The sequence below is a fragment of the Dipodomys spectabilis genome, unplaced genomic scaffold, assembly GCF_019054845.1.
Source record: "Dipodomys spectabilis isolate Male_0828 unplaced genomic scaffold, ASM1905484v1 ptg000125l, whole genome shotgun sequence".
NCBI classification, from domain to species: Eukaryota; Metazoa; Chordata; class Mammalia; order Rodentia; family Heteromyidae; genus Dipodomys; species Dipodomys spectabilis.
In genome coordinates this window covers 15,964,218-15,979,602 of record NW_024870802.1, presented here as the reverse complement: position 1 = coordinate 15,979,602, position 15,385 = coordinate 15,964,218, and the positions used below count along the sequence as shown (strand labels likewise).

Genomic DNA, 15,385 nt, shown 5'->3' with positions numbered 1-15,385 from the left:
AAAAGCAAAGACTCCAATTCCTGATTCAGTCCTGCCTTGATATGACTTAAGAATGCTACTAAATCTTGGAGGCTTCACTATCTCCCCTGTAAAATGTAGCTAATTCTATCTACCAAGCCCAAGGACAGTCCAATAAGACAGCAGAGATAAAGGCAGTCAGTGGACTTTAAAGGACTGCCAGAGACTCTGAGTTATCACTGCTCTGGGTAGAGTCGCAATACGCATCTTATGTATCCGTTTGTTTTCTAACCTGCTTCCTTCTGACCCAGGCCAGCTCCACACATAGACAGGCGCTGTCCGTAAAATGAATGCTTCTTCCCCATGCCCAAGCTGCTGCATCAGTCGGACAGTCTTTGTCCAAGTTAAACCCAAGAGAAACAGGAATAGCAACAATCACAAACCAAATCATGTCTACAGTCAGAAAATTCAGATTTATATGATCTGGCAAATTAAAAAAAATGTTCCGGGTTTCATTCTCCATCCAAACAACAACACATTCTATGGCATGCCTCTCCATATGCCCGTGGGTAGTCTAGCCCATAGTATTCTGCTGCTGTTTCTTCTGTTGAGGGGACCTGCAGATGACGTGTGATGGCAGGAACACCTTTAGCATTCTCTGCTGGATTCCATGCAGGTAATGGAGGAATCCCTGAGCTGAAGAATCCAGGGGCTAACAAGTATGAAGACTTGTCAACCCTCCCTGCCATTGAAGTGGGCACTTAACCTTGATTGTTCAACACTTCTGGAGCTATTTCTATAACTACAGGACAGGGCAGAATGGATGCACACTCTCTGGATTCCCAGTGGGTAGTTTTCTTGGTAGTTTTCCAAGTATTCTTTTCTGAAAGAGTCCCTGTTCAACAACAGAAAGGACTAGTCTTTGACCATGTATCCCCAGGAAAGAACTGTACACCCAGGAAAGGCAAGTAGATGCTCTAGAAATGTAAGCTGTGTATGAGGATGATTGGATAAACCTAGGCAGGGGGCGCCAGAGAGTGATGGTGTGTGTGTGTGTGTGTGTGTGTGTGTGTGTGTGTGTGTGTTGGTGGTGGTGGTTATTGCTGTTTGTGTAGCCTAGTCTAGTCCATCCTCCTCCCTTCTTCCTGCCTCTGCCTCCCCAGTGCTGGAATTACACACAACACTACCATGGCCATTGTCCATCGCCAGAGGTGGCTTCATTTATCTTACTTCTGGAGCCATACACCAGAGAAATACAGCTAAAGAGGACAAGTGTTTCCTAAAGAAAATCAGGACCCAGGGGCTGGGAAGGTGGCTCAGTGGTAGAGCACTTGCCTTGCATGCAGGAGGCCCTGGGTTCGATTCCTCAGCACCACATAAACAAAAAGAAAAAAGCTGGAAGTGGCGCTGTGGCTCAAGTGGTAGTGCTAGCCTTGAGCTGAAGAGCTGAGGGACAGCGCCCAGGCCAGAGTTCAGGCCCATGACCGGACCCAAAAAAAAAAAAAAAGAAAATCAGGACCAAATTCTCCATATTAGGTGAAGCCTTCTGGCCTGGGATAAAGAATATGGTCCTAGGGACAGAGAAATGAATCTAAATCTAGTCTCTGTCAGATTTACTGTCTGTGAGACTTTGGGAAAATTGTTTAATCACTCTGTTGCCTCTATTTCCCCTTCCATAAAGTGTAGGCATCTCATTATTCAATGTGATAAAGGCTGTGGATAGTAGGGATAATGCCTTTGCTTCTCATCTCTCTGCCAGGCCATAGCTCATTCTGAAAGAGCTTCCACTAATGCTTCTGGTCTGCATCTTAGGTGCTAAAAGGGGGCTTACCCACCCTTCATCCCAAAGGAATGTTCCAAGACTAGCAAATGTCTAACACCCACCACCCACATCATACAGGCTTACTTCTCTACTAGCCCTGAAAAGGTAGCAGTATTCAGTGTAGCCATTCCAGAAAGCCCTTCCGTTTTGAAGTGACATTGGAGGATATTTGTCTTGACTTTCTAGAATCTATGAATTGGGCACAGAGGGAAAGAGGGCGAATTTGTGGCAGAGCTTTGGAGTGCTGAGTACCTGATAGTGAATGTCTGTAAACATCAGTAAGAGAGCCCGTTGTGTGGTTCTTACCACCAGCATGTGCACTGAAACCCAACATCATTTACAATAAACAGCAACTTTCAAGGGTAGCACACTGCCCCTAGAGGATGTTCTGAAGATCTACGAGTATTTTTCCTGTTGTTGGTGTTTTTGTTGTTGTTGTTGTTTGGTGGGGGGGGGGGGGCGAGAGGACTGTCCTGGGGCTTGAACTCAAAGCCTAGACACTGTCTTTGAGTTTCTTCTGCTCAAGGCTACCGCTTTACCACTTGAGTCACAGTGCTACTTCCGGCCTTTTCTGAGTTGTTCATTAGAGATGAGTCTCACGGACTTTCCTGCCTGGGCTGCTTTCAAACTGCGAACCATAGATTTCAATCCCCTGAGTAGCTAGGATTTCAGGTGTGAGCCACCAGTGCCCGGCTACAAGAGTGTTTTTGATTATTATCATCACACATTTATCAGGAGAGACAATGACAAATAGATAAACTGGCAAAGTATGGGACAGCCCTGCCCTGTACAACAAAGAAATATATCCACCATGACCCTCTAGATAGACGAAGATGTTAGAAAAAAAAACTGCTCATGATATATGTGCACATATTTGTACAATTCTGTATAGATGTGTACGTGTCTTCTAATCTAATGTCAGTGGATATAAGGATCAAGACAGAAAAAAATATACCTACCAAACTATTACCAATGTTATAATGGTTGAAAATCATAGAAACTTGTATCACTCAATTCTATTCCTATTTTAAGTTTTTCTCTTTATCCACCCTTATTTAAGGTTTTTACAAACATATATTATTTTTAAAATTAGAAAAATAAGAACCAAAAATGGGCAACATCTGTTAAATAGTTTATGAGGAAAATCATGCTGTGATGCCTATTTTGGAAGTAAATTTACTCTACACTAGCTCAATGAATTCAGACTGCTTCCTCTCTTCTAGAAAACCTACTTATAATTTTCTGAGCCTAGAACTTACACCATTTCATATATTAACACATTTTATTTTTGCATACACTGAATTTTTCAGAAATTCAGTTACTACGAAATTGTGGAGAATTGTTTAACATTAAGGAAAACCTAAGTGTTGATGCCAGTGTTACTTGCAGCATTTGAGTCATCAAAAAAAAATAGATGTGTCAGTGAGCAGCTAAGACTGGTTGTGTGTGTGGCATCTGCACAAGATGATTTCATATGCCATCATGGGCAGGTATGCCAAACATGTCTCCTCCCCTTACGTCTCTTCTGCATTTTGGCTAGGGCAATGTATTTGATTTCTAAGAGTGGGCTTTATTATACATGGATCTCCTGATGGATAGTAAAGGGGACCTTACAAATGGTCCTAAAACAGGCCCACTGGGGCTGCTGGGGCTTTGAGCCCTGTTTGAGTTTGTCTATCTTGAGGCCATGTCATCAGACTCATGACTTCCAGGCAGACTCTCCTAGCGGTCACAGCAGAGGAAGTTTGGAGGATTCTGCTTGCCACAGCAGATGACTACAAATGTGACACTATATGACACAGAATCTTTATCTTTCTGGATGAAAGGGACTTCCCTTTTATGAACCAGCAGAAGAATGGAAGCAGAAGTGGCCTGGGTTACTTACAAAGGTCTTCAGCGGCTGCTGGAGCAAAGGCTGCCATAGACTCGTACAGCTCGTCATCACAGCCCGGGTTGAGGGAGCATTTCATGAGCAGGTCTGTGGACAGGTGGGCCATGGACTCATACACAGCGTTGTCCTCCTCCCCCTGCATTAGCTCCTCTTTAATGTGGCTCTTCAACATGTCCACAGTCTCCTGCAAGAGAAGATAGGCCCATGGCATGCTGTGGCACCTAGCTGAGTGGGCTGCATCAGGGCCGGAGTGGCCTGCCAGGCATAGGAAGCCAGGCACAGTTGCTTCTGCGCTCCCTATCTGACTAAGAACTCCTTCAGGTCAGGTTTGTGCCTTTTTTTCTTCTCTTGCTTCATTATTATTTTTCTTAATCTTCCTATCTTTCCCTAATATGTGTCTTATGCATTCAAGAAATACTGACTAAATTAGTTCAGTGACTAGAGGATAGGAATTAAAAAGTTACTGCCTCATGAGTGTTTCTTAGGAGTCAAGTTCAATGCTAAGTATAGGCTCACAAGTTATCTCACTCCAGCCTTTCCATACTGCTTGAGAAAGGGAAAAAACTAAGCTTAGAAAACCTTAGGGCTTGAGCACAAAGCTTATATATAATCTTGGCATTGAACTTTTTACTACATCCCACATCTTTAAAAGGGAACAAATAATACAAAGGCTGTGGCCTTTCGTGCGCTGCTGCACTGAAATGCAGTGGGGTGGATAAGGTTGCATGAAAATGTTCCTGCACATATGCAGCTAGCAATCTCCAGGGAACACCTTCAGGGCAAACCCTGACCCTCTGGCAGGCTCTTCCAAGTACGTCTCAGTTTCTAGAAGTTTCTTCAGTTTCTAGATACCTGAGAAGGACATCAGAAGTCATAAAGGTCACACTGCTATCATCTTGCTATCATTCACATAACTGCTTCTACTTTCCAATCTTAAACTTGGAGTTCAGAGGGGAGCATTTCACTATGTATCTATTTTCATAGCATACTTATTATGTAATTGAAAATACAAGCTGGAGAGGGTAGATTCTCTCTCTCTCTCTCAATCAGCAGAAACATTTTAAAGTGCTCCAGGCTTTGTAGAGAAAAACAAAGCATGACTCCTGCTGTGCTCCCTTTGTGTGTCTACAAAGGAAGAAGAAAACCAGAAAGGAGTGGCTGCTTCCAAGAGTACAGAGTCAATACTAGGGCATGGAACAAATCATAGGCATGGGGTGAGATCAGACTCAGAGAAGAACCCAGAAGTCAATGGTCTAGGAAAGACAAGAAGTACAGATGAGCTGGGTGTGTCTACTTGTCTTGAGGTCAGACCCAGGCAGAGGGTCAAAAAGAGAGGCTAGTCAGTGATTATCAGGTCTTATGGTTGAACTCCCTGATATTCCTTCAGTGCCAGAGCCTCATTGTGGTCCCTATAAGGAAGAACCAATCCTAATACCATTCACCTGGACCTGAAGATGGTCAAGGAAGCCACCAAAGACCTTGGAGGTTGATAGAGTCAGAGAATGGGGAAGTGGGTTGGGAGCATCAACCTTCAACTGACTCATTATATGAATGTCCTTGTCAATTCTTTTTTTTGTTTTTGGATCTGGTCGTGGGGCCTGAACTCTGGGCCTGGGCACTGTCCCTCAGCTCTTCAGCTCAAGGCTAGCGCTCTACCACTTGAGCCACAGTGCCACTTCGGGCTTTTTCTTTTTGCTTATGTGGTGCTGAGGAATCGAATCCAGGGCCTCATGCATACAAAGCAAGCACTCTACCACTGAGCCACCTTCCCAGCCCCTCCTTGTCAATTCTTGTTGAGGTCAATTCTTTAACTTGAATGTTTCACATACATTACTTCATTTTATCCTCAAAACAGTTCTGAGTAGAACTAGTAGGATCTTTCTACATTTGAGGAAACAAGGCAAAATAGGTGTTTTCCCCAAAGTCACCTGGTTACCAAGTATATACAAGAATTGGGTCCCAAGACTACATGACTTCAGGGCTCATCTCCATTTCCAGGGCCCTCCATATACACTGCCTGTTGCCAGAAGAGGCAGATGAAGACATCCTAGAGGTTAAATCTTATAGATCTTTGATGGAAAGGCAGCCCTAGAACCACACAGTTCATCTTCAATGGGGAGACCACTCTTGCCTTGACCTTACCACATACTCATCGATGAACTGCCGCAGGTCCTTGAAGCCATGCTTCTCAGCTAGGGTGTTGGGGTAGTGGCCGTGCTTATTGGCCACGCTGTATGCCTGAAGAGCTCCTGGGCAGGTGAGCAACAACGCAGTGAGGTTTTTCAGCCCATATTTTGCAGCAAAATGCAACAAGGTAGGTAGTTCTTCATCCCTCTGATCTGAAAAGGTATAGAGGAGAATTTAATTGACAGGTAGGAATGAAGGCACCTTTATTCACAGAGATGAAGGTACTAGGCCTAAGCAAGGCATCCAGTAGGCACTCAGTCATTAGTTATTGGTTGGCCTAACATCTGACAGCTTCCTGTGAGGCACTGCTGAGGATCATCTACTCATATGACAAAGGGAATCATATTTTAATTAATTAGCAGATCTAGTAACTGATAGCCTACTTTCTGTCTCTAAACAGATTAGGAAAATTCTTAGACATAGTAGTCTTTCAAAAGGTGGTGTGTGTGTGTGTGCACGTGCACACACACACATGTGCACTCACACACATGTGCACTCACACACATGTGCACTCACACACATGTGCATGGGATCAAAACAGGGCCTTAAGCTTACCAGATACAAGTATGGTATCACTGAGCCATACCCCTCAGCTCCAAAATGTGCTGATTTCTAAGGGTTTACATAGCACACAAAGTACAGCAAGAGTCATGTTTTGTTTTTCTCTGCAAAGCCTGGAATGTTTTAAATTTTTTCTGCTGATTGAGAGACAGAAAGAGAGAGAGAGAGAGACAGAGAGAGAACCTATCACCTCCAGCTTGTATTTTCAATTGTGTAATAAGTATGCTAAGAAAATAGATATATATTGAAATGCTCTCCCCTGAACCCCAAGTTTAATATTGGAAAGTAGAAGCAGCTATGTGAAGTATTGCAAGCACACTACATGGGGAGAGGCAACCAAAAAGAGAGGCCCAAAAATGGCTTCGAATGGATGGAATGCAGGCAGAGGTTCTATTAGGCAGTGTCTCCGTGGTGAGCAGGGGGAATGGTGCCCACAGGAACACGCCAGCAGGCATCCTGTCCAGAGCACCCGGCACTGTCTTCATGCAAGTGGTGTGATTGTCCCAATTCTGGCCACGCCCCATGTACACAAGGTCCTGCTGCTCCCAACTGGGACAAATATTTGTTTAGAGCATAGAAGGACCCAGCCCCTTGGGAACAGAGCCACCCCCTCAGTGTGCTGACAGCATAACAAAAAAGACACACAGCTCTGAGAGTCAGAGGCCCCAATAGGCCAAGGGAGGCCAGAGCAGGTGGTGGAACTGAGAAAATGCTACCTAAGTTGCTACAAGGAGGTAAAAAGAAGGTAGTCAGGTAAATGGCCACCAAGACAGGGACAATGAAACTGCTTTGTTATGAGTAGAGCAGCAAGACACAGGTGAGAGTTCAGACCTGCTGCAGTGCAGAGAAGCCAAGCCCCAGGACTGACATTAAAAAAAAAAGTAAATGGTAATGTTACTGGTTTATGGATTTATTAAACTACAATTTTTTTTTTCTTGGTGAAGAGAGGTGAAGGTGGCAACATATGGGGGGTAGGGCGGGGAGTGGGGGGGTGGAAAGGGCTTGATTTCAGGCTGAGGGGTTTAAATTCTATCTAGAAGAAAAATGGGAAAGTGGAAACCCTATGTGGACGTTCATCCATGTTTGCCTAATAACAACTTCTGTTGTTAGAAGTCCTGTAAGATTGAAATGAAGCTAAATGTTTCCTAACCTCTAGTAACACTGTAGTCATTGTAACATCACAGCACGACACATTCCTACGATGCTGTGATGATGCTGGTATGAACAACCCACCTGGCTCCCAGTCCTATAAAAACATAGCATTACAACTTGTGCAGCACATAATACTAAAGGATAGTAAATGAAGCCGGTGCTGGTGGCCACACCTGAAATCCTAGCTACTTAGGAGGCTGAGATCTGAGGATCATAGATTGAAGTCAGTCTGGGCAGAAAGGCCTGTGAGACTCTTATCTCCAGTTATCTACCAAAAAGCTGGTAATGGAACTGTGGTTCAAGTGGTAGGGTGCTAGCTTTGAGCAAACAAAGAGACAGCACCTAGGCCCTGAGTTCAAGCCCTAGGACTGGCATTTTAAAAAAAGCAAATGATAAAGTTACTGGTTTATGGATTTATTAAACTACAAATTTTTTTTTCTTGGTGGTACTGAGATTTGAACTCAGGACTTTACACTTGCTACACAGGTGCTCTACCACTTGACCCATGCTTTGAGCCTATGCTTTTAAATCATTATTTTAGACTATTCTACTACTCTCTCTCTCTCTCTTTTTTAATCATGGTACTTGAATTCTGGGCCTGAGTGTTGTCCCTGAGCTCTTCAGCTCAAGGCTAGTGCTCTACCACTTTGAGCCAAAGTGCTACTTCTGGTTTTCTGTTGGTTAATTGGAGATAAATTCTCATGGACTTTCCTGCCTGGGCTGCTTTGAACGGCAATCCTCAGATCTCAGCCTCCCGAGTAGCTAGGATGACAGGCGTGAGCCACTGGCGCCTGGCTGTTCTGCTACTCATTTTTAAAATGTACTGTAAAATAGTACAGTGGGTTACATGGGCAGCAGACTTGTCTCTGGTGTGTTCACTGTGACTCCTCATTGCATCATGCTCTCTTGTGCTTGATTTAATCTCCTGCCATTTTGTTCACCTTGGCCCTAGAGGCAATAGGTTACACCATACCTATGTTCCTAATAGCCTAGCCATGCAACAAGCTATACCATCTGGGTTTGTATAAGCACACTGTATGAGGCTCACACAAAGATGAATTGCCTAACTGCATTTCTCAGAAGGCATCCACATTGTTAAGCAATGCATGGCTATAGTCAAGAGTTGTAGAGAAGAATCTCTAGCTACCCTATAAAGCATAGATCTTTCTCACAGGATAGACTATAGAGCAGGCAGCAGCAGCAGGTACTTGACTGGATGCTGGTACCACAGGCTGAAATTTGCCCCCTGCTGGCTAGTCTTGATATTTGATTGTTGACTTACTTGTCATCATATCTTCTTCTTCCAGCTGGTTGATGCCAAAGAGGTGCAGTCCACTTGCAGGGATGTTGTTTTTCAAGGATTCTGTTAGCAGTTTATCCAGAGTTTCTGTGTTGTATGGCACAATTTTAAAGGCCTAAATTAAATTTGGAAGAAAAAAATGGTGAAGATAGTTTTAAATCTAGTTGTCTCCTGCCTGGCAGATTGAAGGCTAAAAAGCCACAGACAAAACATGCACCCCCCCCCAAAAGCTCAGATCGCCATTCAGCATCTTTACCTGACACATGAACTCCACAGGATTTGCAGCATTAGACAATAAATTCCCAATTTCTTCCATGTCAGTGTAATAGCTGATAATGGTTTCACACACCACTAAGTCACCAGAATATATCTTCAGACAAACATTCCCAGATGAAAGATCTGAACAGAAGAAAAGATACTATATAAAATGCCCAGGAAGATCAAAGATCCCATGACAAGGTATCCTGGATAGAGATGATCCATCTGGTAGGAAAAAAATAAGTCGTGGAAGAAAGTCCTTGGAGGTGAGCTGGGGTGGGAGATGAGGGAAGGGTGGAAGGAGAAGGTGAACAAGCCAACACATTGCAGAACAGCTCTTCTCACTCAGTCTGTAATTTAAGTTTTGAGGGATTTGCATCTGTTTTTCTGTTGGCCGGGGACTTCAAGGAAAACGTGACTTAAGGAACTTTCTATAAAGACCAGTGGCTGCCAAAGGTGAGAGATCCTGTAAGGTGACACTGTTTCTACCTCATTGGGTGAGCAGACTCGCCCTCTCGCTCTGCTGCTGTCAATACTACGTGTGGAGTCTATACCACCGGAAGGGGTTTTGAGGGGGAAAGAAATAAGTTAAAAATACACAAAACCACAAAGATTCGATTCACAAAAGAGGAAATGCAACAGTAGAGAACATGGAAAAACACTCAACCTTCCTCGTAATCAAGGAAATACAATTAAAATAATGGGCTCAAAACTAAACCACATTGGCAAAATGAAAGTGCCAAGGCCTCATGCTGGTGGTGGTATAGCTTATTGATAAGTTATAGCTCAGCACTATTTCAGAAGGAATTAAGCATCTGGTTATCCTGTTACCATGGGGTTGCTTACCAGGAGCCTTCACGGAAATTGTGTACTCATTCTCTAGTATGGCTTCCACTCTGACCGATGGAGAATCCTCAGGACAGAACTCGGCTTCCGTCGACACCCTGTCATCCAACTTACATCTCATAATGATGTACACAGTGGTTTGGGCCTGGAACAGGATACAGGTCATGGTCTCTTTCCCTTCTGGATTCTTAGGTTACTAGGCTCTGTGTCCTCAGCTCCCCAAACCTGAGATCTCTCTAGTGAGGATGGCCCAGACCAGCTAGGCTCAGTATGCTTTGGTTTCAAACACCATCCAACACAGGCACCCTGTAACCTCAACAGAAGATAAGATTCAGTCATGGGAAAGTGACACAGGTCAGGCCAGGCCAGGCCAAGCCAGGAGGGGAGAGTGGGAAATGGGCTGATTATAAAGAACAGAGAGGCTGCCTCTGTGGTTCATGTCTGTAATCCTAGCTACTTAAGAGCTGAGATCCGAGGACCATAGATCAAGGATCATAGTTCCCAGCCTGGGCAGGAAAGTCTATAGCACTCTTATCTCCAATTAACCACCAGAAAACTGGAAGTGACTCTGTGGCTCAAAGTGGTAGAACACTAGCCTTATGTGAAAAAGCTCAGGGACAGTGCCCAGGTCCTGAGTTCAAGCCCCATGACCCACAAAAACAAGCAAACAAACAAACAAACAGAGAATTATGGGGACCAGACACTGGAGGAAGAGTGTACCAACCAAAGGGCACTCAGCCCTAGCTAGTGACTGAGACCTACTAATACCATATTCAGATTCTGGAAGCTGGAAAGACAGATTTGATGTCTAATACTTAAAACACTGTTAAGTCCAAGCTAAACATGCCTGTGAGTCAAATGGAGTCTAAAGAAGCAATTGGAAACTCCCATATGGGAAGCCCTTGCCCCATGTCTAGTGTCCTCAGCTTCCAGAAAAACACTCACATGTGCCAGTTCCCACACTCCACATGGCCCACTCTCATGTCAGATGTACCAGGAACCTACAGTACAGTTTAGCAACGGACTTGTATCAACAAAGAAAGCATTTTAATTCTCCAGACTAACAGAAACACCACACATTTCTTATCAGGAAAGGAAAGAAAATGGAAAATTTGTTCACCTGACAGGATTCAAATGCCAGTGGCTCACTAGGTCATGACATTCAAGTCACCTATTATATGCCCCCCTCTAAAAGTGTTAGTCACGGGGCATTTATCCATGCTTGTAGCAAGAGATATTGGACAGTGAGTTGCAGCCATCAAGCTTCAAAGCACTCCCTTGGGCCAAGCTAGTGGTCAACTAACATAGAAGCAAGCTCCAAGCACACCTTACTTCTTCCTTCGACTTCTACTGCAAGGTGGTGTAAGTATCTGGTAATGTTCATGTGTGCTGGTCTCTCTCATGTTCTATGTTATTAACCAATGAAATAGAAGTCTGAGATCGATGGTGTGTTATACTCCTGGCTCATTTCCTTTTGGCTTAAAGGTGTGTTCAAAGCCAAGGTAATGAGATTCCACACAGGAAGCCCCAAGGGATGACTATAACTTTAGTGAGGTTCAATATAAGAACTTCCTTCTTTACTCAAACAGAGGTGTCCATTTGCAAAGCCCCTGTTCTGACATGGATCTACCAGACCCCTCCATCCCCAGAATACCTACCCCACAGCGAATCCGATCCGGTTGCACCACCATCAGGTTCCCAGGCGTGGTCTCCGATGGCAGGCTCAGTTGCTTGGAGTGGGGAAGGACCTTCTCGTCCTCAGGCTCAGTGTCGGTAACTGAGTCACAGCCAGAATCTACAGAATGGAAGACACAACTGAATGGGAATGGAAGGAAGGAGAGATGGTGGGCATGCTCCGCTGCACCAGAGCCCCAACCATCACACACAGGAGATATCTATGAAGTCACACAAATTCAAGCTGAAGAAAGTAACTCTGGAAGTTACAAAAGTTGGTCCAGTGGAGAAAAATCAACCACCATGTAGGGCTCAGAGTAGGGTGACTGCAAAAGAACAATGTGGAGGGGAAGACAAAAAGTTTGAAGCCAACAAGTCTGTATTCAACCAATTGACTTCTAGAAACTTCCTGTCAGAACTTCTGAAGGGATGAAGGGTAAACAAGGAAAGGGAGGTCAAGAAGAAGCTACCTACTCAGAACAAAAAATAAGAAATCTCCAGAAAGCCACAAGGTATCAGGGTCATGTCTAGACAATATCCCTCTTCTGCCAGCAACAGTGAGAAACAAATATTTTCAACAAGACTTAGATCAGTTTCCAAATCAATACCACAGCCAACACCTGCACTACAAAGCTTAGAGCTTCCAGATTTGGAATGGACAGCAGGAATGTGCAGACATGTGGGGTATGGCTCAGATGCTGAAACCCATCAAAGCAGGGGCTCTTCCACAGTCTACTGTTGGCAGGCCTCCTGGTAAAACTACATTCAAGATTGTGTGTGTGTGTGTGTGTGTGAGACACTATATACAGACAGCAAATAGTACATGAAAACTGATACATATCATATGTCATTAGGAAAATTCAAATTAGAACAACAATGAGACACAACCACACATCTACTAGAATGGCTGAAATCTAGAACACTGACAACAAAAAATACCTTTAAGAATGTGGAACACTAGAACTCTCCTCCATTGCTGAATGAGAGTGTAAAAACACTCAGGAGGCTAAGATCTGATGATTGTGGTTTGAAGCCACCTGAGCAGGAAAATCTGTGAGACTTTTTTTTTTGGGTCCGGTCGTGGGGCCTGAACTCTGGGCCTGGGTGCTGTCCCTCAGCTCTTCAGCTCAAGGCTAGCGCTCTACCACTTGAGCCACAGTGCCACTTCGGGCTTTTTTCTTTTTGCTTATGTGGTGCTGAAGAATCGAATCCAGGGCCTCATGCATACAAAGCAAGCATTCTACCACTGAGCCACCTTCCCAGCCCCATGTGAAACTCTTATGTTTAATTAACTACCCTAAATTGGAAGTAGAGCTGTGGCTCAAGTGGTAGAGCACTAGCTTTGAGCAAAAAAGTTCAGGGATAGTACCCAGGCCTTGAGTTCAAGCTCTAGGACCAGCACAAAAAAATAAATAAATAGTAAATAAAAGAGAATGCAAAAAGTCACTTTAGAAGACAATTTCTGGCAACACTAAATAGACTCTTACCATTCAGTCATGCAGTCATGTGCCTTGGTGTTTACCAAGGAACACAAAAAAACTGCACAAAGCTGGGCATCAGTGGTTTGTACATGTCATCCTAGCTACTGAGGAGAGGCTGAGACCTGTAGAATCATGGTTCAAAGCTAGCCCAGGAAGAAAAGTCTATGAGATTCTGTTTCTAATTCCAGCAATTGCTGGACTGAAGGTGTGGTTCAAATCGTAGTATCATCTGTGAGCAAGTAACCCAAACAAGAGCAAAAGGCCCTGAGTTCAAGCCCTAGTAGAAGAACACACTTAAACGCACACACACACACACACACACACACACACACACACACACACAGCCTGCACACAGATATATATATATATATATATACATATATGTATAATAATAAATAAAAGAAATATTCAAAGACTGTTTACTATGATTTCAACTATAGCACAGACAGAAAAAAACCAAACTATGAAAAAGGTCAGTAGTTAGCAGGGTTAGGGAAAAGGGATGAACAGGCGAAGCCCAGAAGATTTTTGGGCATGACATTTTAGCAGTGGATTGCCATGATTATACAGTGGTCCAAACCCATAGAATTTACAATACCAAATTTGAACCCTAAAGTTCAGTGCTGGTGGCTCACACCTGTAATTCTTGCTACTTGGAAGGCTGAGAATGAGAGGATCAAGCGTCAAGATCAGTCTATGCAAAAAAGTTTACAAAACCCCTTCCCAACCCAGATGGGCATAATGACGCACAGCTGTCGTACCAAGCTACATGGGAAACTAAGATTAAGAGAGTCACAATTTTAGGTCAGTCCAGACAGGAAATTCTTAAAGTAGATAGATCACAGTCTAGGAACAAGTATCCAGAAAGGAAATGAGACCCTATCCTAAAGGTAACTAGTGGGGGAAAAAAGGGGTAGAGGCATGACTCCGTGGTAGAGTTCCTGACTAACAAAAATGAGGCCCTGAGTTTAAACCTCAGCACCACCAGAAAAAAATAAAAGTGAATCTTAATGTAAATAATGGGTTTTGAATGGCAGTGAAGAGTCATTATAGGCTATTCATTGGTAACCAGTGTTGTAGCATTTGGTGCCAGATGCCGGTAGGATTGGAAGTTGTGCATATCCATGGATGGGGAAGGAACAGAAAACTTCTACATCATCCCCTTGATTTTTGGTGTAAACTTCAAACTGCTCGAAAAATTACTCTTTAAGAAGTTAAATCAAGCTGGGTGCTGGTGGTTCTCACCTATAATCACACCTATAATCCTAGCTACTCAGGAAGCTGAGATCTGAGGACCATGGTGTGAAGCCAGCCCGGGTAGGAAGGTCTGTGAGACTATCTCCAATAATCATCGAAAAAGCCAGAAGTGGTGCAGCCACTTAAGGGGTAGCGTGCTAAGCCCCTTAACCTGTCCCTAAGCCCCTTGAGCAAAAGGGGCTTAGGGACACCACCCAGACCTAGGATTGACAAGAACAAAAACAAACAAACAAAAAAACACCTTAAATCAGCAGGACACTGTTAGTAGCTCACATCTATAATCATAGCTACTCAGGAGGCTGAAATCTGAGGACAGTGATTAGAAACTGGCCCAGGCCAGGAAAGTCCATGAGACTTTTTTGGGGGGGGGGTTCCCGGTCGTGGGGCCTGAACTCTGGGCCTGGGCGCTGTCCCTCAGCTCTTCAGCTCAAGGCTAGCGCTCTACCACTTGAGCCACAGCGCCACTTCCGGCTTTTTCCTTTTTGCTTATGTGGTGCTGAGGAATCGAACCCAGGGCCTCATGCATGCAAGGCAAGCGCTCTACCACTGAGCCACCTTCCCAGCCCAGTCCATGAGACTCTTATCTCCAATTAACAACCAAGAAGTTGGAAAGTGAAGCTGTGGCTCAACTGGTAGTATGCTAGCCTTGAGCAAAAAAAGCTCAGGGACAATGCCCAGGCCCTGAGTTCAAGCCTCAGGATAGGAACAAACAAACAAAAAGTTAAATCAGCATAAAACAAAGGAAATAGTTGCTGAGAAGATGACTTAGCAGTTTCTGCTAGCAAATACTATTATGGAGTAGAGCTTAAAGTACTATTTAAATCCTTCCTAATTCTAATAACTCCAAAATGAAGCTCAGAAGCATTATAGATTTAAATGTCACATAAGTATTATTATTATTGTTAGTGTGTTTGTATGTGTGTGTGTGTGTGTGTATGTCTGTCTTTCTGCTGGTGGGGATGTGGGGGAAAGCTTGAACTCAGGGCCTGGGAACTGTC

At 44.0% G+C, this 15,385-nt stretch overlaps 1 protein-coding gene across 1 annotated transcript in view; it reads right to left on the bottom strand.

The window, feature by feature from the left end:
- The window catches only part of Pik3ap1 (phosphoinositide-3-kinase adaptor protein 1), a 114,515-nt gene that overhangs the window by 44,456 nt on the left and 54,674 nt on the right, over positions 1–15,385 (bottom strand). The window contains exons 3-8 of the mRNA XM_042689588.1: positions 11,634–11,770; positions 9,976–10,120; positions 9,128–9,270; positions 8,854–8,986; positions 5,814–6,010; positions 3,666–3,855 (exon numbers count right to left, since the gene is read on the bottom strand). Coding sequence (XP_042545522.1) covers positions 3,666–3,855; positions 5,814–6,010; positions 8,854–8,986; positions 9,128–9,270; positions 9,976–10,120; positions 11,634–11,770 — 945 coding nt within the window. The remainder of the gene's footprint in view (positions 1–3,665; positions 3,856–5,813; positions 6,011–8,853; positions 8,987–9,127; positions 9,271–9,975; positions 10,121–11,633; positions 11,771–15,385) is intronic.